Genomic DNA, 21,021 nt, shown 5'->3' on the forward strand with positions numbered 1-21,021 from the left:
GCACTCTCAAGAAGAGCGTATAAAAACTGCTGAGCGGACTCGAAAAATGAAGAGGGACATTGGGATTTAGCGATCAAGAGACACTTGGGAGCCTTGGAGAAAGCAGTTTCAGTGGACTAGTGGAGAGGGAAGACAGATGTAAGAGTGAGGACAGTCTGGTGGCTGGCGCCGCGCGGGCCCGTCCGCAGCGGGGTTGCGCGGCCACACTCGCCTCCACGGGCTGGGCTCCCGCGTGCAAGCGCGCGCCGTCTCCTTCCCTCCCCCCTCCCCGACCCGCTCCCGCCCCTTCCCGAGGTGGGGGGGCCAGGGCGGACCCCTGAGCGCGCAGCCCTCTGGGAGCGCACGCCGGAGGCGGGCCGCCGCACGCGCCTCTGACGACACTCTCCTGCGCCGGAACTAGCGACGAGCCGCTGCGGGGGGCTTGTCGCCCAGGCCGCAGATCGGCGTCGGTCTGTCTCCGGTGCGGTCTCTGAGGTGATCCCAGCCACGGGGGGCACCATGCGGGCCGGCAAGACCTTCCGCAGGCGCCGCGCCGACTCGGAGTCGGAGTCGGACGAGCAGGACAGTGAGGAGGTCCGGTTGAAACTGGAGGAAACCAAAGAGGTTCAGAGCTTGAGGAGACGGCCTAACGGGGTGAGTGCTGAGGCCCTCCTGGTTGGGGAGAAAGTCCAGGAAAAGACAGCTCTAGTGGATGATCCCTTTAAGGTCAATACCGGTGGAATGGTGGACATGAAGAAACTTAAGGAGAGAAGCAAGGACAGAATTAATGAAGAGGAGGACCTCAACCTGGGAACATCATTTTCAGCAGAAACCAACCGAAGGGATGAAGATGCTGACATGATGAAGTACATTGAGACAGAATTAAAGAGGAGGAAAGGAATTGTGGAAAATGAGGAGCAGAAGGTAAAGTTGAAGAATGCAGAAGACTGTCTCTATGAGCTTCCCGAGAGCATCCGAGTCTCCTCAGCCAAGAAAACGGAAGAGATGCTGTCCAACCAGATGCTGAGTGGCATCCCGGAGGTGGATTTGGGCATTGAAGCAAAAATAAAAAACATCATTTCGACAGAGGATGCCAAGGCACGTCTGCTGGCTGAGCAACAGAACAAAAAGAAAGACAGCGAAACCTCTTTCGTTCCGACTAACATGGCTGTGAACTACGTGCAGCACAACCGATTTTATCATGAAGAGCTCCACGCCCCTATTCGGAGGCACAAGGAAGAGCCAAAAACTCGACCCCTCAGGGTGGGAGACACAGAGAAGCCAGAATCGAGAAGTCTCCTCCAAATCGAAAGCGCCCCCCCAACGAAAAGGCAACTGATGATTATCATTATGAGAAGTTTAGGAAAATGAACAGACGCTATTGATATCAGCTCAGTGGCTGAAAAGTGGGGAGGGGTTTTTTGCAGAGATTTTATTTTTTTTTTGTCAAGCACAAGGTGCGATGTAAAATCACAAAAATAAAAGTTTATTTTAAAAAAACTGAGGCTGTGAGGAAGTAAAGGCAACAAGTAAAGACAGTGTTTTTTAGGAGTTCATCAAAGGCAGAAGAGACAAAGTACGGTAGTTTGAAAAGATGCCACAATCAAGTGATTTTTTTTAAAGGTAGAGGAGTTCTAAGCAAGCATTTTTGAATGCAGCAGGGAAGGAAACTAGATAAAAAGAAATTGAAGATTAAAAAGTGCAAGCTCCCATTTGAGTTTGGAGGGGATATGATCAAGGGCACAAGGAGAGGAGTTAGCCTTAGAAAAAATCACCATTGCCTCTGAGACTGCAGCAAAGAAGTGAAGAATGAAAGATGTTGTCAAGGGTATTTCAGATGTAGAATTGATGAGGAAAGGGAGCTCATGATAATAACCTATGAAACGAAATCTTCTGTTTGGAAGGAGAGGGGAGGGTGACATTGGTGACTTGAAGAAATAAGAAAAGGCTTGGAAGAAAAAGTGCACCAAGGAATTAATTGGGGGAAGAGTAAAAAGATAACCAGGCAGCCATAGGACCCAGCCAGGATAGAATAATGATAATGAACATTTATATAGTGCTTACTGCATGCCAGGAACTGTGCTAATCACTTCACAGTTATTATCCCAACAACCCTGAGAGGTAGACGCTAATGTAATCCCCATTTTACACATGTGGAAACTGAATCTGAGAGAAGTGAAGTGACCTGGTCTGGGTCATCCCCTAGGAAGTGTCTGAGGTCACATTTGAATTCAGATCTTACTGACTCCAGGCCCAGAGTTCTATCCACTGTTCCATCTAGCTGCCACATTTGTAGCTGGCACTCATTCGGCAGGGTTCTGTGATTTCATCAACTGTATGTAAGAAGGAGTGGAGGTAGATGGTGGGGGAAATCCAAACCTGGGGTTTGGAATGGCATAAGTGTCAATAGGATAGGGGTGCAAGAGATTTAAGGGCAGCAGAGAGCATAAAATCGAACAGCTTAACTAGAGGTTCAAGTCTGTGAAAGGAGAGTACAAAGCCAGGCCACTGGTGATGGACTAGGAAAGCAATGAAGATAGAAATAACTTGAGAACTGCCCAGAAAACAAAGAATAGATTTAAGAGGGGTGTGAGAAAGGGAGAGATGCAAATGTAAAAGGTTAATGGCACATAGAAGAATTTTGGCTTTCTGGATGGTACAGGTAGAACTTGTGAAGATGATATCAAAGGACAAGTGACTATCCTCCCTGTGTGTGACAGAGATAAGGAAAGAAGGTCAGGTCATGATACTTGAGGAGTCAATGAAATGGGAAGCCAGATGTTTGAGGGATATAAACAGGCATATTGAAGTCCCCAGAAGGGGCAGCTAGGTGGTATGCTGGCCCTGGAGTCAGGAGGAGCAGAGATCAAATGTGGCCTCAAGACACTAACTGTGTGCCCCACTGCACCACCACCCCTTCTAGGAACTAAACCCCAATTGCTTCCAAAAACAAATGAAGTCTGTGAGCCTGACAAATGATCTGAGGGGTCAGTAAATAACTACCACCATGATCTCAATAGAGTGAATATTTAGGTAGGGCAAAGTAAGTTAGATATAGAATCTAGGTCAGATCTGCTGATTACCGAACCAAGAGAGCTAGACACAGGCTGTAATTCCATCCAAGGTCAGAATAGGACTCAGAACCTCATGGAATTAATGATTCCAAAAGGACAGCTCTAGGCAGGGAATATTGATTTCTTAGTGATGATAGAGATCACAGCAGTTAGAAGCAGCTATAAACAAGGGTAATCTAAAAAAGGCTTCCTCCTAATCTGGATCAAGCCAAACTCTGCATCTTCTTCAGTAAAATCTAAGTTCCTTAAAGGAAGACATAACATTTGTGTCTCTGTCCTCAGCACCTTGCACAATGGCTTGCACATAGTAAGTGTTTAATAAATGCTTGTTAAACTGACCTGAATACTCCCTGCCACTGGTAGACTTTTATAGAGCTTATTATCTGATAGTTTTCACCACCAAAGTAGTTACTGGCACTGAACATGGTCCAAGGAATGCCTTACCACAGAGAAAGGAAGGGCTCCATTTCAAGGTTCTAGTGGACAAGCCCTCAGGTAGTGGTGTCTGAGGTGTGTCAGAGCTGTATCATAGTGTATCAAAATCACACTAAATCATTCATATCTGTGTCCCTTAATCCATGTGAATCCCTCTCAAACTGCAGTGTTAGACTCAGCACACATATAGACACCCCCAAAAAACAGCACAAAATCCAAATCACAGAATCTCAGTGTTAAAGGTAACCTTAAGGAGGTCGGTGTGCAGCTCATAGGCTCTCCTCCATCCCAACCACTGCTCTTCTACTTGGAGACTTCAATGTACGTGTTTATGTCCTTCAGCTTGCTAGTCCTTCTAGTCCAACCCATACCTGAACATCCCTCCCAAAGCACTCCTCCAGCCTCTGCTTGGAGCACAAATCTGAAAACAGCTACCACATCAGGATCTTAGATGAAAACTGACAGCAATCCCTAGGACCTTCAGAAAAGGAAGGATGTCCTGAAAGACCAGGTCCATCTTAACCATAATTCTCCAGGAATCCCCCTACTGTGCTAAAGATCCAGGAGTTCAGGCCACCCCTCCTATAATAAAGATCAGGTCACAATGGAGAAGAACACTAAACATGAAGAATGAGCACACTATTGGGCAAAAATGAGTTAGGAATTTGTTTTCCTTGACTATGTATATTGCAATAAGGATTTTGTTTTTCCTTTAGTTGAAGGCAGAGAGGGTGGAAGAACAAATAAATGTTTGATAGTTGAAAAATATATAATTTAAAGGAAAAAAAAAGGATCATGAAGCATCTCTCAACTCACCGAAAAGGAAGCCAAGCAAACCATTAGACCATGCAAGGACTTCAAAGGTGTTTTGTTACCTTGTGCCTCAGGGCTCCCATCACCTCCTTGTTCCTCAGGGTATAGATAAAAGGGTTGAGCATGGGGGTTACAACTGTGTAGAAAAGGGAGAGGATTTGGTCCGTGTCCTGAGTAGTACTGTTTCCAGGTTTCATGTAGGCAAGAGTTGCAGTCCCAAAGAAGAGTGTGACAACCAGTAGGTGGGAAGAGCAAGTAGAGAAGACTTTTTGGCGGCCCTGAGCAGAGGCTACCCCAAGGATGGTAATCAGGATGCAAATATAGGAAAACAGGATCAGTGCAAAGGGAGTCATGATAAACAGCAGGGTGACACCAAGATTCCCAACCTCACCCCAGAATGTGTCTCCACTTGCCAGTCTCAAAACAGGCAAATTGTCACATAGGAAGTGGTGAACAATGTTGGTGCCATGGAAGGGCAAGGTAAAGATGAATATGGAGTGGGTGGTGCCTGTGATGAGGCCCATCAGATAGGAAGCACCCACCATACCCACACATGCCTGACGCTTCATCAGCATGGCATAATGCAGGGGCTGACAAATGGCAGCATAACAGTCATAGGCCATGGCAGTGAGCAGGCAGCACTCAGCAGTGCCTAAGAGAGCAAAGAAATACATCTGGGTGAAGCAGCTGGCAGGAGAGATGGCAGAATGTGAGGACAGCAGGTCAGTCAGCATCCTAGGCACAATAGTCATAGTATAGAGAATCTCTATCACAGAGAGATGTCGAAGGAAGAAGTACATGGGAGTGCTCAGGGCTGGGTCCAGCAGGGTAAGGGTGATGATCAGGGAGTTGCCCAGCAAGGTGACCAAGTACACGAAGAGCACTCCCCAAAAGAGGGCACTCTGGTAGGCCCCCAAATATGAGAATCCCAACAAAATAAACTCAGTCACTGCTGTCCCATTAGCATCATCCATGTCCCTAAATCTGCATCGGGGACAGGACCAAAGGAGAGTAGTTAATGGTCCCAAAGAAGTAGACAAAACTACTAGAGTAAGAGAGGTCCAGGTGAGAGAAGATAAGAACTGCCCAAGTGTGGAGATTGTGATGGATGAGCAGTGGGATATTAGAATGTTCTTTCTAAGAAAACTGTAACATAAATGCTCTTTTTAAGTTATCAAAAGTAAAATGGGATCTAGCCTGGAAGCAGGTTGGTGTATATAACAGCAATGTAGTCCCTTCCACCTCACAGAGCCCTATGGGCAGAAACCTCAGTCTTTGAGTATTAAAGGTAATTGAAGATGTGAATAGATATACGCAGACATAGACAAATATTATGGGGGCAGGAGAGGGGAGAAAGACAGAGAGAACAGAAAAGGGGAGAGAGAGAAGAAAGAGAATGAAGAGAGTGGAGGAGAGAGAGAGCAGAAGAGAAGCAGAGGAACACTTTGAGGCAGGCAGAGTGAAACACAAAAAAAAAAAGAGAAAGAATGGGGGAAACTTTAACCTTCAAATATGATTCCGATCACCCAGGGGTGTCCCTCCCAGAGCCCGTATTAGAGGTAACAGCTGCTAACAGGCATTCCCATGTGGTTCCCTGGTTTACTATCCCTGAGCTAAAGCCCATGAGGAGACTGATCCCCAGAGTGGGGAGCAGGAGAAAGGGAAATCAAACTGTAATCTAGAGGAAAGAAGGAAGTGAAAAGGGATCTTTCCCCTCAGGCCCTAACCTTCCTATGGAGAAGTAAACAGTAGCTACCCAGCTTCTTCTGCTCCCTGAGTTCCTTGCAATGGAGGTACAGAGATCTGGGTCAGGATATACCTCAGTCTCATCTCTGGAACCCCAACTCCACCAAAAAGACTAGAGATGGAGGGAAGATCTCAAGCCTGTGGAGAAATGGAGGTCCAGACAAAATCTCACACCATATACCAAAATAAAGTCAAAATGGGTTCATGATTTAGATATAAAGGCTGATACTATAAGCAAACTGGGAGAGCAAGGAATAGTTTACCTATCAGATCTATGGGGAACAAGAGAATTCATGACCAAACAAGAGATGGAGAACATTACGAAAAACAAAATGGATAATTTTGATTACATTAAATTGAAAAGTTTTTGCACAAACAAAGCCAATTCAACTAAGATTAGAAGGAAGGTAGAAAATTGGGAAAGAATTTTTACAACCAGTCTCTCTGATAAGGACCTCATTTCTAAAATATGTAGAGAATTAAGACAAATTTATAAGAATACAAGCCATTCCCCAATTGATAAATGGTCAAAAGATACGAACAGACAGTTCTCAGATGAAGAAATTAAAGCCATCTGTAGTCATATGAAAAAATGCTCTAAATCATTATTAGTCAGAGAAATGCAAATCAAAACAACTCAGGTCCTCCTGACTCCAGGGCTGGTACTCATCCACTGCGCCACCTAGCTGCCCCGTCAGATTCATATTCTTAAGAGCAATATAGAGTTGTGGCTTCCTCCCTTCACATCAAGAGAGGAAGGCTTCCTTCTCAATCAAATTCTGGCTGCTTCAGTCTGTGTGTTAGCTGCCTAAAGGCTGAGGGAAGGAAAACTAGGTGATTTCCATCTTGACCAGCAGCCATGCATCCTGAGAATCCACATCTTAGCATCCTGTCAAAGCACCTACTTTAGACTTACTGGGTAACACTGTGTGTATATTTGCATCTTTCTGGACCTCCATTTCTTTTTTTTTTTCTGGTTAAGTATGGAAGTATATTGATTGAGTCTTCTCATTTCTTTCTAGTTGCTTCTTTGGCTAATCTTTGCGCTTTAGCATTGCCTCAATTTTTGAACTAGAGGTACATACTTCCACTCAATATTCATGTCCTGAGTCATATTATCCAGCTTAGTGAATTGGTCTCTGTGGACAACATCTTTATTTTTACTTGTTTTTCAGCAATTTTCTTTCCAGTTGCCAATATATTCATTCATACCTTTGGTGATAAGTTGGTTATCTATGCACACGATAAATCTGTCCTAATTTTGGGCCTTTGCTTGCTCAATCCCTTTGGTAGCTGCTTCTAATGATGTTCTTTGGTTTATCTGTTGTCCAGAATGTGTACCACCTATGTTTAGATTATGGTCTGGTCCCCAGTAAATACCAATACCTCCTTGCGCCCCTTCTCTTATTTTTTGCAGGTATCCTGACATACACAGTGTTAGGGGCTGATCCCTGGTGTTTTTGCCTATACCAAGTTTCAGAGCCTGTAGTCTGCCAACCATAGTGATTGCTCCTTGGCTGCGTTTCCAATTCATCTCCATCTTTCCAAATGCTCTGTGAAAAAAAGAAGTTAAGTTAGACCTTCAGAGATTGTGAACTCGCAAACTGCAAGCCCAGCAGTTTTTTTCTGTCTTTGTCTCTTAAGAGTTCTTTTTAGAAGTATGCAGCAGCTTCTGCTGCCATGGAGGAAAAAGGAAAGCAGGAGAAGAAGCAGGAGGAAGAGGAGGAAGATGAGGATAAAGACAAGGATTAACAGCCACTGTCATTCAGTGTCATTCAGATTCTGAAGGTACAATCCACTACACTGTTGTCTCAATCTTTTAGGAAGTTACAGCTGACAAACCATTGCAGCCATTTCTGAGTTTACCTTTCAACAATGTTAAAATTTTTCCAAAACCTTGAGATGTTTGCCAGACATGCAAAAAGGAACATAATTAACATGGAAGTGCTTGGCCAGGAGAAGATATTCATTGCTAAAATACATCCCAGAAGGAAGTGAGGACGTTTCTCCCAGTTAATCTGGAACAAAAGAAGAAAAAGAAAACATAAGGAGAAAGCAAAAAAAAAGTCAAGGAAACAGTGCTAACTGAAATGGAGATTGGCAGCTGAGATAGCAAGCTGTCACCACTAAAAGCTATGTGATGCATATGGGGTTGATTGTTCAGAACAGTGTACAACAGCAAGAATGACCATCTACAAAGTTATACTCTCTAGCAAAGGCCACTTTTTTTTTTTAGTTTTTAAGCAATTGAGGTTAAGTGACTTGCCCAGGGTCACACAGCTAGTAAGTGTCAAGTGTTTGGTCTGAGGCCCGATTTGAATTCAGATCCTCCAGACTTCAGGGTGGTCCTCAAAGGCCACTTTAAAGGGAGGAATGGAGATAATAAATATTTTTTATGCTGATCTTTTACTACTCTAACTAGTTGATTAGCAGTATGAATACATAAGAAAGCTGGAAATATTTAAGCAAGATATTCCTGTGTTTTATTGACATACCAAGAAAAGAATGTTTGAACACTATGGATTCATATGTTTTCATTTTTGAATTAATAAAATGTGTTATAGCTTTTTAAAAAAAAAGAGTTCTTTGCTTCCTGTTTGCTTTTGTGTTTAAAATAAACTGGTTTCTCTAAGGCAAAATTATTTACCATTGAATTACTGATCTAGGCATGTTTCAAGGGGAAGACAAAAAAAGGAAGAGCTGGGAAAGAATTGCCCCCACCTATACAAGGGTGGGGACCAGAAAGTGGGAGTCATTGATCCCTCTCCTCAGTCCAGCATGTTACCACACTGCCACAGGAGGAGACTTTCACAACTACCCTGGTGACACAAAACCGAAATTTCAGAATAGGATAAACTCTCATTCATGTAGCCAGAGTTAAAAAAAAAACAATTTATAAGGGTCCAGACTACATTTAGTTCAATTCATGAAGAACAAGATACAATTTCAAGCCCCAAGAATCGTACTATTATGTGATCTTTTTCACAAAGAGCCATAAAAAAGCTTGCTCTGGTGGGTACTTAAAGTCATAGCAAGGGTGGCCACTAGCTCCAAAATACACAAGATACAGTCATAACGCCCCCGTGTGGCGGGCCTTTAAAAAATCATAGTCAATTGCAGATACTGCTGTCTAGGAAGTGTGTATCTGTGTGCCTGTGAGTGTGTCTCTGTAGTCTCCATTTTTTCATAGGTGTTCTTTAATGTATATGTCTATATCTCTGTGTAAATAATATCAAAGAATTTTAGAACTAGAAGGGATCTTAGAAAACTTCTAGACCAAGGATTCTTAGCCTTTTTCATATCCTGGACCCTCTTGGCAATGTGGTAAAGTCTATGGATACCTTCTCAGAATCACATTTTTAAATGCCTGAAATAAAAAACATAAGATTATAAAGGAAACCAATTGCAGCAAAATACAGATACCAAAATATTTTTTAAAAAACCAAGTTCATAGACCCAAGATTAAGAACTCTTTTTCTAGGCCAACACCCTCATTTCACTGATAAGGAAAATGGGGCCCAGAGATATTTTAAAACTTGCCCAAGATAACAGAGGTAGAAGTGGCAGAGGCAAGATTCAAACCTGGTTCCTCTGATGTAAGGTCCAGTATGCCTTCTACTATTCTGCCTCAAAAGAGGGGTGTGTGTGTGTGTGTGTGCGTGTGTGTGTGTGTGTGTGTGTGTGTATAAGCTTATCTGTTTGCTTGAATGTATGTACATCTTGGCTGACTATCTGTGTCTGTGTATGTGTGCAGAATCAAGTCTTTGCAAAGGCAGAGTAGCTGGCTGCTTAAGAGTGTTGAGTTGCACCACAAGGCCCAATGCCCCTAAACCCCTCACTAGCTTTTCCAATATGCTTCCTCTCTCTTTTGCATTGAAGACCTCCATTGGATTCCAGTAAGCTTCCTAGAAAGAACAACATTTAAACCCATGTTCAGTCTTTTCAGTCATGTATGACTCATGACCCCATTTGGGGGATTTTCTTGGCAAAGATACTGGAATGGTTTGCCATTTCCTTCTCCAGCTCATTTTACAGATGAGGAAATTAAGACAGACAGGGTTAAAATAACCCTTTAAGGGGGTGGGGAGTGGAAGGGTGAGAAGGATTAGATCTTAGTTTACAATATTAATTCTTATCACCTGATAAGGCCATAAGGGCAAAGATACAGGCTGGGAAAAGTCAAATGGATACATGAGGGAAGGGATTGGAGGAAGAAAAGGTGAGAGTCCACTGACAGGGGAGGGGGAGGGGGACAGGAAAGTTCAGTCTGGGCGACCCAAAATGGGATTCAGGAACTCCACACGCAAACTTCAACTATGTCAAAACCATGCCTGTGGTCTAGTTTGCATGCCAGTGACTGAGTGCTAATTTGCTGGAAGATGGTGCTGATCAATTCCATTCAACTCCAAAAGCTTTATTGTTCTCAATTACTGGTGCCCCAGACATTACCCACTACTGCAAAAAGAAATTCTTTTTTCTCTTGTGGGTCGCTTTTTCTCTTCTTTTGTACCCTTGTGGGAAGCAAAGGGAGCCCTGAAGTATGAACCAGATCTTGGGATGGCATCTATCACTAAAAAGACAAAGCTAGGGAATTGGTTTTTTCCCCAGAATTCTCTCTGACTGCCTCCCACCCCCTGAATACTCTCCTTCCTCTGCTCTGACTACTGACTTCCCTGGTTTCTTTAAGTCCCAACTAAATTCCTGCTTTCTACAGGAAGCCTTATCCAATCCCTCTTAGTTGCAGTGCTTTCCCTCTGTTAATGGCTTGCTATTTATCCTATATATAGCTTGCTTTGTATATATTTGTTTGCATGTTGTCTCCCTCAATAAACTTCAAGCCCCTTGAGAGTAGGGACTGTCTTTTGACTCTTTTTGTATCTCTGGCATTTAGCACAGTGCCTGGCACATCATAATCACTTAATACATTTTATTGATTGATTGATTTTTCTAGCCAAGAAATTGCCTAGCAACTCCTCCACTATTCAATATCCCTACTGTGTAACAGTTGAAGCCCCAATCTCTCTTCACCCTGCCTCTATGAAATTCAGAAAGAGGCAAGAGAAGAGAGAGAGGTTGGTAGGAGTACCTAAGCTCCCCAAAGCAGTCAGTTTAAGAGAAACATTTATAACTCCATGCCTTTCCATCACCATTCAAGCACGTGCTATGGAGGAGGCCACAAAGCCAAGGATATTCTGCTGGTACCAACAGCGCTGCTAGTTCTTTTGGAGTAGGAAGCATAGTAGATCATGGCTGAGATCTGGAGGACCTTAGATTCAAGCAGTGAAATCCCCTGACCAGAACTAAGGGAATAGGATAGGACCTGTTCTGATGTGGCAGGCAGACTCCCATAGGAAAATGATGGCAAAAACCCTGGAGCCACCCAGGGAGACCTTGGATTCCCAGGGTTCTCTGGCTCAGGTGGGGAAGAGACCTCCAAGACCCCCAGAACCACTAGGACTCACAAAACACCAAGAGAGACAGATGGATGCATGGAGAGAATCCTCAGATCCCCTTTCCAGATAGGAAGAAATCCTGGATACCCAGAGAGACCCCTGACACAAATGGGGAAAGACTTCAGTTCATAGAGAGAGACCCCTTAGACCCTAGGGGAGGTTGAACAAAAGAAAAAAAAAACAGAAGACTCTAGATTTCAAATCCTACTTGGGAAGACCACCCCAGACCCATAAGGAAGTCATAAGTATCCTCTAACCTAATATGAGGCTAGACCAAGAGAAACCCTGGATTCATTGAGGAGCCAGACAGATATTTCTAACCTACTAACACAGACCCAAGATTCACTGACAAAGACCTTAGACCAAGGTAGACCAGATGCTGCATTCATTCAGAGGCTCTAGACCCAGGAAGTATCCATATTGGCAAGAAGACTGTAGATGTAGCCTCAGGCTAGGGAGAATCTCAGATCCACTGTGCCAGCTTGTTTGCCTATGCTGGCATTGGTTTTGCTTGTAACCCCTGACTTTTCTAGTGCCTTTAAAGCTTCTTCCTACTTCTGGTGCAAATTTGGTGAGGAATATAATTCCTCACTGGATTTCTTCATCATGAACTTCAGGTGTGAAGGTCTGGTATGAACTTCAGGGAGCTGCCCAATAGGAGAGAAACACCATCACTATTTTCAGTAAGGTATAAGGCAATTTCCTCAAGTGAGAAGGTTACCTATTTTGTCTGTAGGTTTTATGAGTAGTTAGTTAAGACTCTGACTCCTTGTGGTGAGCACTACTATATACCTTGAATAAGCCTTTCTTTCTATCTCCCCTGTTAATGAGATAGAGAAGAATCAGTTAAAGCAAATTCTAGTTCCTCCTAAAGGAATACAACAGATTATATGTATAACCCTTATTTTCCCCAGACTTGCCAGTTTCTGGACGAGGGCTACTATATCACACGTGAGATGAATCCACTAAGAAATTCCTTGAGGTACAAACATCTAATCTTTATAAAATGATACATTTATCAGGAGCTCTCCAAACCTTTGGATCCAAAACAGATCAGGACCTATGGAACATCTTTTCTGATTGTTATATCGAAACTTTAAAGTGTAAAATCAGGCTCATGGTTAGGAGCCATAAATGCTTACAAGGCCAAAAGAAAACAGCCACATGATATGGAGAAATTGGCTGATGCCCCAAATTATGCATATGCCTTCATTTCTAACATCACAGAGAAATATGGACTCAGAGAAGATATCCTAGACTGATTAACTACTGCGAACCTTAGTCCTAATCCCTTCACCTTTTGTAAATGTTGCAGCCTCTCTACGTCATCCCTGTCCTTGCAGCCCTGCTCCATTGACACCCCTATTGAACCCAAGTAGTCCATGGTGTCCCCTATTCATTCTAAAGAGTTATATAAACTGTATCCCCCACTTCTTCAAGCATCTCCTTCCCCTTCTCCGTTTTTTTCCCTTCCTTGTCCTCCATTTCAGCCACAGGACTGGCAATCAGGAGGCACCTCCTCATTCTCCTCCTGCTCTTCCTCCTTCTAACCTTCTGCCTCATCCTGAACCTAGCATTAAACTTTTCCATCTTTACCCCTGGGATCTTTTAATTGATCCATTGAACCTCTGTTTATGCCAAGAACCCAGCTAGAACTCCAGTGGAAATGATCTTATTACTGTCCATACCCCATGGGCCCCAAGAACCTTTAAAATTTGACCAAGATTTCCCTACAGTTCAGGAAGACTCAGTGAAATTTAGAGACTTAATTAAGAGACTATTATAAATTGTTATGCCTCATCTCAAACTGTTATAAATGAGTTAATGTGGTCTATTACACTCAGAGAAACCATGTAATACTATTATTAATACAATGGTAATAAATACAACCGTTATTTTTTTAAAGGTTCTTTAATAGGAAGTATTAGTAAACGCTGTCCTTCCCATATGCCCAAGAAAATAGATTAGAATAAAATACCTACAAACAATATAATGAGCAATGCCCTGGGAGTTATTTAGAAAGACTGAAAAAGATTTTTTGAATGCCATTCAAATATTTAGCACCCTGTTGGACAAACTCCACAGGTAGCCCTTACTGCCTTTGGACAAGGATTAAACCCAAAGATAACAGATAAACTCCAGAATGCAGCAATAGATTGGGAATCTAAAAAACTCATCAAGGTCCAAGTGCAAGTGTCCAATTCTATAATAGCACCCCATCAAATCTGATGAAGCTGATCAAACTGGTGACCCTACAAGCTACAGGGCAACCACAATGTAAAAGTGACAACTTCTACAGCCAGGGGAGCAGCGCTAGATTCTCTCTCTCTCTCTCTCTCTCTCTCTCTCTCTCTCTCTCTCTCTCTCTCTCTCTCTCTCTCTCTCTCTCTCTCTCTCTCTCTCTCTCTCACCAGATGTGAAGGTCCAAGTTCACCCACAGCGCAGATGTCATGAATTGAATGGATGGAGGAATGGGTTACCTTCCTTTCTTCCCCTCTTTTTTACCCCATGGACCCAAAAAACAGGTTTTGGTTTGGTTTGGTGTGTTTCATTTGCCCTTTTCAGTTCTAGACACAGGCCACTGACTCCCCACTGAACCATGTTTAAGCCATGGAGTTCAAGCCATGACAATTCTGGAGGCAGGATTCCAGGCCAGATGTGCAACCAGCCCGTCCCAACAGGGAAGCCCTGAGAATCCAGGGCACCTGGGACTCAAGTCCAAGAGGAGGCTTTGGACTTGAAACTGGGGACTGTGCTATACAGGAACTGAGCTAAACTATGAACCTAATCCCCTCCCCCTCTGCAGAGTTATGACAAGGTACAGGAGGGATTATGCACCCAGGTGTTGGGGGTTATTTGTATATTTATCCTTACTGTATCTTTGAAGTAAATATTCCTTTTCAAAAGTTAATAAAAGGGGGCAGCTAGGTTGCACAGTAGATAGAGCACCAGCCCTGGATTCAAGAGGACCTGAGTTCAAATCTGGCCTCAGACACATAACACTAACTAGCTGTGTAACCCTGGTTAAGTCACTTAACTCCATTGCCTAGCCAAAAACAAACAAACAAATAAAAGTTGATCAAACTATTAAGATTATATGGAACTAGGGTTCAAGGGATCCCTGACAATTGGGGGAATACCATCAGGGGGACTAGAGCCAATGGCAGAAACTAGATCCCCCCAAATCCAACCCCCTTTAAGGGTACTGGAGAACTCTGAGAAAGGAGAAAAATGTAACACATCTGGCATTCAGGCAATAGGGGCCAGGGCAATCACTGTCATACATAGCTGTTCTGTGGCACTGCCAGCCCTTAGATACAGCAGTTATAATAAATGATGTCATTATTACAAATAAGGACACTGGAGAGCCAAGTGTCTTTACCATCCCAGGACCCTCCACCCTGTCCAACCTCCTACTCCTGCTGTTGTTGTTTTTGTTTGTCCTTTGTTCTTGAGAGGACCATAACATCATGAAGGTGATGGTATGACTTGCAAGTGAATTAGATTTAAAGTGAAGGAGGGCTGTGCAAAGTCACCAGCCTCACTCTCAATTCTGGAGCCATGTGGCTCCGGTGGCAAGATATAGATCAGGATACTGGAGATGGCCCCCACTCCTGCCCTTAAATCCCCAATTAAAGGACCTAGAGGATTGTGATGTCACCATCCCCGCACTCACTGTAGACCATCTGGTCCCTATGCAACTTTTTTCCATTGCTAAGGCAAAATATCCCTTTCTTAATTGTTACCAGAGCCTCCCACTCAACTCTACAGGCTTCTGAATTTTCCTTTTTTCAGACACCCCCAGCAATTATAAATGCTGCAGGAGTGGAGAAAGCAACCTATTCCCCATCCTATTTCCATTCCTATATCAGTTTCACAAACATGTCTTACTACTTAGCCCATGTATGCTAGCCAACTTAATGGGAAGGGATTTGTTGTGTAAGGTGGAATTCATAATTTACCGTTGCCCTGATGGTATGTATCTGGATGTCCAGAAATTACAAGAAGTGGAAGTATTGACACCCTTAACTTATGAGGGCACTAGTGTTGATCCTTCATCGTTGTAAGAAGATACTGTGACTCTTCATTTTTGGGTCACACATGCAAACAAGTTTGTCTCTATCCTTACTATTGAGCTAGTTCACACCAGACTGAACCCTGGCAAATCATTTCCTTCTGTTCTGAAGTATACTATTTCCAAAGAAGGCAAGGGGGACATTCAGCCAGTCATTACTTCCCTTATTAAACACAGAGTTTTTGTTCCACTGATTTCAAATACAATGCATTTATCATCAATATCAAGAAACCAGGAAAAGATAACTATCAGCTTGTTCAAGACCTACCAGTTATGAATGCTTCTGTCTTACCCAGTAGCTCCTAAACATTTCCTCTGCTACTAGTAGCATTCTCCTCCTCCATCCATGCCATTCATTTCACGGTAGCTGATTTCAGTTCTGCTTTTTCTCTCATTCAGTACTCCCTGAGAGCCAATTTCTATTCTTTTCCTTCAGAACCTCAAGTAGGGTTGGCATTTTCCATCTTCGGTCTTGAAGCTGGAAACCAGAAGCACCTGAAGTGACTGCAGAACCAGAAGGAGGTCTGAAGGAAGCAGAGCTCTCCTTTCTGTTCTCCCTCCAACTCCTCCCCATTGTCACAGGGCATTGATCTCCACAAATAAGGAGAGAGTCCCATACTAAAAAGTTTTGGGACTGGGGTTACACCTATTTAGGCCATGATATGTCAGCTAGAGAAAGACCCCTCTCTAGTAGAGTTAACTGACTTTAAAGTTCCCTGTCCCACTATCAAAATAATCATGATAATAATAATAATAGCTAGCATTTATACTGAACTTTTAAGTTTTACAAAGTGCTTTACCCATATTATCTCATTTAACCTCACAACAACGCTGAGAGGTAGGTACTCATCCTCATTTTACAGATGAGGAAACTGAGGCAGACAGTGGTTAAGTGACTTGCCCAGAGTCACACAGCTGGTAAGCAGAACTTGAACTCAAGCCTTCCTAACCAAGGAAGTACTAACAGGTCAGTAGCTTCAACATATTTAAGACAGGGAGGGAAACTGACTGCCACAAGTTCTAAGACACACTCATAATTGGCAATGGGTTGATGAATATGACCTTGGGTCAGGATATCTCTGGCAACACCATCCTTTTCATGACAAAACAAGGTGAAAGATTTTTTTTTTAGTCAGGAAAACTGAGGCCAGGGGCAGAGCTTGTTTCCAAGTGGTAAATGCTGCCTCAATTTACTGGCACTAATTATTATTAATATAAAAATATTCAGAGGGCAGCCAGGTGATACAGTGGATAGAGCACTGGCCCTGGAGTCAGAAGGACCTGAGTTCAAACCCGGCCTCAGATACATAACACTCAATAGCTATGTGACTCTGAGCAAGTCACTTAACCCCATTGCCTAGCCAAAAAATATGTATATATTCCAGAGTGATGTCATGATTGAGGTCCTTTAAGGGTTTAAATCAAGCTGCGTATCTGTCAACCCAACTATCTACAAAAGCCAGCTGCACTTAAGTCTTCACATTTGTAGCCAGGTGGTACAGTGGATAGAGTACTGGGCCTGGAGTCAGGAAGACCTGAGTTCAACTCTGGTCTCAGACACTTGCTAGCTGTGTGCCTCTAGACAAGTCACTTAACCTTTGTTTGCCAGTTTCCTCAACTGTAAGGGGCAGCTAAGGGGTGCAGTGGATAGAGCACTGGGCCTAGAGTCAGGAAGACCTGAGTTCAGATATGACCTCAGATACTTACTAGCTGTGTGACCCTGAGCAAATCACTAATCCTCTGTTTGCCTCATCCGTAAAATAAGCTGGAGAAGGAAACGGCAATCCACTCCAGTATTTTTGCCAAGAGAACCCTAAATGAGGTCGTGAAGTGTTGGACACAGCTGAAAAATGACTGAACAATAACAAAAAGAGAACTACTTTTACCTCTTGCTCAACAAATCTACTCAATAGCTCACGTAAACAAATGGGTGATGGTTATTATACTGTGAGAAAACTACCAAATTTTCCCTCCTTGAAACAACCATACATTGGTTCTTGCCCAATTTGCTTGATCACAAAATTGACCAACAAGTAAAAAAAAACCCTGCTTTTTCTGCCTCCCCTCATCATAGGGACCATTTATGAACTTACAGATTAATTTCATCCATTTACATAAGTGTTGTTCCTATAAATATGCTCTAATTATTCTTAACATGTATTTTGCGTAGGTGGAAGCCTACCCTTGCATTCTCCACCACTGTCACCAAGGATAAACTCCATAAGGAAGTAATTCTCATATTTGTATTGTCATTCACCATATACAGTATAGGGGATAGGGACTAGCCCTGTAATTCCATAGGAATAGGAAACTCCCAGATGAGAGAACTCCTACTGACACAGATTATTATTTTATCTTCAACTTATAGTCTTGGAGCATTTCCTGGAACACTATGCAGTCACACAGTGAGTATTCCTCTAAGGCAGAACTTCCTGGCTACAAGGCCAGCTTTTTGTGCACTATACCTCAACCCATATTTTACAAATCAGATGTTAAAGATATTTATCAAGCTCTTAAAATACAACATCCACTCTGCAGTCACTACCCACAGTCCAGCAAAGCTACAGAATGGGAGAATTCTGAAATAAAAACACACTTAACTAAAGTTTGTGCTAAATTTACCCCAAATGACCTTCCTATTCTCCTCATACACATTAGATACGTTGTAAAATGGAAAGGATAGCTTTATATACCATATGAAATTCTCAAAACAAGTCTTAGGTGGACCACCATATTGTCCCATTCCAACCCAGAACTCTAGATAAATGAAACCATGCTTGATTATTGCAAAACACCAGAGAGATGTGTTGACTCTACTTACCAACAGGTTTCAGAAGACAGTGGTGCTGGAATGGAGAGCTGGAAGGGATGTCAGAGGTCATCTGATCCCACCCTCATTTTACAGATTTGGCCCTACCACAACTTCCAACCAGGAAATTGGGTCTACTGAGGTTCCTTCTTCAATAGAATGCTCAGAATTGACTGGAAGGGTCTGTTCCAGATCTTGCTGACCACCAAGACCACAGTCCATTGTCAAGGCCATCAGTCTTGGACTCCTTCATCCCTCAAAAAGATTACTCCACCTTCAGATACGGATGTGCCGGCCCCTTTCCCTATACCACAACACCACCTCATGGACAAAGAGGGGGAACCCCAGAACAGCCAGTCTAGCCTACCTCCCTACACCCGTGGCCCAGGATCTTATCCAAAGAGACTTGTTTGCCAGGAAGGAGTTTTATCATTCCTAACTACATTATTGCTACCCAGTATGGTTTTAGCAGTGTTCAGTCTCTAAAATAGACAGACTGAAATGTGGTCTCCCCTGACTTATAGGAACTTTATAACTATTCTATACACAAGGGCGGAGGTCAAAGTTCCTTTCAGGCTTTGCCTTTATCAGCCCTTAAATGTCAGTACTTGCCTATCCTGCAGGCTTAGCTTTTTAACAGCCTCCAAGGGTATGGGTAATTTTCAGCTACGCAGTGCCAAACTTCCCTTCTAATTCTATCTGAGAATTGCACACTTTTAAAGGAATAACAGGGCTTAGACTATCTTCGTACTTTGTTAACATATTAGTACCCAGTTATTTCTGTTACCTATCCATTACTATCTGTGATGATATCAACTGAGCGGAGCAAAGAATCAACTCTCCACTGCCACCACTGCACAAATTTAGCGAGCATATTAATAGTCGCCCTAATGTAATGTGAGATCTCAGATGAGGGCGCTGACCCCTGAATCAGAAAGGGAAGGGGGTGAGGGGAAGGATTAAGCCTGAGGGCAGCAGCTTACTGGGACAGTTTGGATCTTTGTTCTAAAGGCTTGCTGATTGGCTCCCATCTGGAAACAGGAAGCCTTTGGGCCAAGACCCGAGCAAACAGTGGAAGTCTCTACTGGTCCTATAAATCATAATTTCTCTGAGGCTGTTTCCCCAACTGTTGAAAAAGAAAAAAGATAATATCTCTGGTAGGCAGCTAGGTGGCACAGAGCACTGAGCCTAGAGTCAAGAAGACTTGAGTTCAAACCTGGTCTCCCTGACCTCTCAAACCTCTCCCAAAAAATAAATTATGTACCAATGATAAAGCAACTTCAGCTGTCTCCATGGTCTAGAACACCCAGAATCCAAAAGAAGTTTAAAACACACACACACACACAACACACACACACACACACACACACACACACACAATGAGCTAAGGCTCACTGACCCTAAAAACTCTCTCAGCATCCCTCCCTCCCCCACCTCAGATGCTGCCCACAAAACTGCACTAGCAGACCCAAGAATTGGACACCAGTTTACAACAAAACACATCCCCACACCCATCTCCCTGTCGCTTTCCAGTGCTGTGGAGACCTGGTACCAAGCTGTAGAAGTTTACCCTGTGTTGTGCTGGCCTTAGCCCTCCAAGATCAAAAGCCTACCAGAGGCCACAACCCTGAAGCACCAACAGAACCAAGTGCCAGGCTGCACTTCAGAGCTCTTAAGTGCTGCTTCTAGAGCTGTACCCCAAAGAGATCATACAAAAGTACAAAAATATTCATAGCAGCTCTTTTTGTGGTGGCAAAGAATTGGAAATTGAGGGGATGCCCATCCATTGGGGAATGGCTGAACAAGTTGTGGTATATAAATGTAATGGAATACTACTGTGCTATAAGAAATGATGTAACCTTAGGCACATAACACTTACTAGTTGTGTGACTCTGGGCAAATCACTTAACCCCAATTGCCTTGTCAAAAAAAAAAATGATGTGCAAGCAGACTTCAGAAAAACCTAGAAAGACTTATATGAACTTATACTGAGTGAAGTGAGCAGAACCAGGAAAATACAGTAACAGCCACACTGTGCGATGACTGACATTGATAGACTTAGCTCTTCTCTGCAGTGCAAGGATCTAAGACATCTCCAAAGGTTTCATGATGGAAAATGCTATTCACATCCACAGAAAGAACTGTGGAGTTGGAATGCCGATCAAAGCATACTATTTGCTCTTTTTTTTCTTCTGTTTTGTTTTGTTTCTCCTTTCTTGTGGTTCCTCCTATTGTTTCTAAGTCTTCTTTACGGCCTGACTAATGTGAGAATATGTTTAAGGGGAATGTATAAGCAGAGCCTATATCAGATGGCACGCTGTCTTGGGGAGGGAGGCAAGGAGAGAGAGGGAGAAAATTTAAAACTCAAAGCTTATGGAAGTGAGTGTTGAAAACTAAAAATAAATTAATTTTTAAAATTAAAAAAAAACTCTTAAGTGCCGGTGCCAGGAAAGAGAACTAAAGAACAGAAGGAGCAAAACAGAATTCCTAGGCGGGGTGCTATGTAGTACAGCACCCAACTGAGGCTGCTTCTGACCCCCCAAAAAATCACTTGAGAGAAGGCTGAGATGTTCTGAGATCCAATCACCAACAAAGTGGACAGAGTCAGAAAGTGAAAAGGGGAAAATAAGGAAGGGA

The 21,021-nt window shown here is 43.1% G+C and overlaps 1 protein-coding gene and 1 pseudogene across 1 annotated transcript; one reads left to right on the forward strand and one right to left on the reverse strand.

Moving 5' to 3' along the window:
* Positions 1–368: 368 nt before the first annotated feature.
* Positions 369–3,201, forward strand: LOC110211079 (splicing factor C9orf78 homolog pseudogene; annotated as a pseudogene).
* Positions 3,202–4,345: 1,144 nt separating this feature from the next.
* Positions 4,346–5,275, reverse strand: LOC110211072 (olfactory receptor 10P22-like). Its single transcript, XM_020990267.1, has one exon. The coding sequence runs from the start codon at positions 5,273–5,275 to the stop codon at positions 4,346–4,348; it is 930 nt and encodes a 309-aa protein (XP_020845926.1).
* Between the last annotated feature and the right edge of the window lie 15,746 nt (positions 5,276–21,021).

This window comes from Phascolarctos cinereus, unplaced genomic scaffold, assembly GCF_003287225.1.
Source record: "Phascolarctos cinereus isolate Bilbo 61053 unplaced genomic scaffold, phaCin_HiC Scaffold_1;HRSCAF=81, whole genome shotgun sequence".
Lineage (NCBI taxonomy): Eukaryota > Metazoa > Chordata > Mammalia > Diprotodontia > Phascolarctidae > Phascolarctos > Phascolarctos cinereus.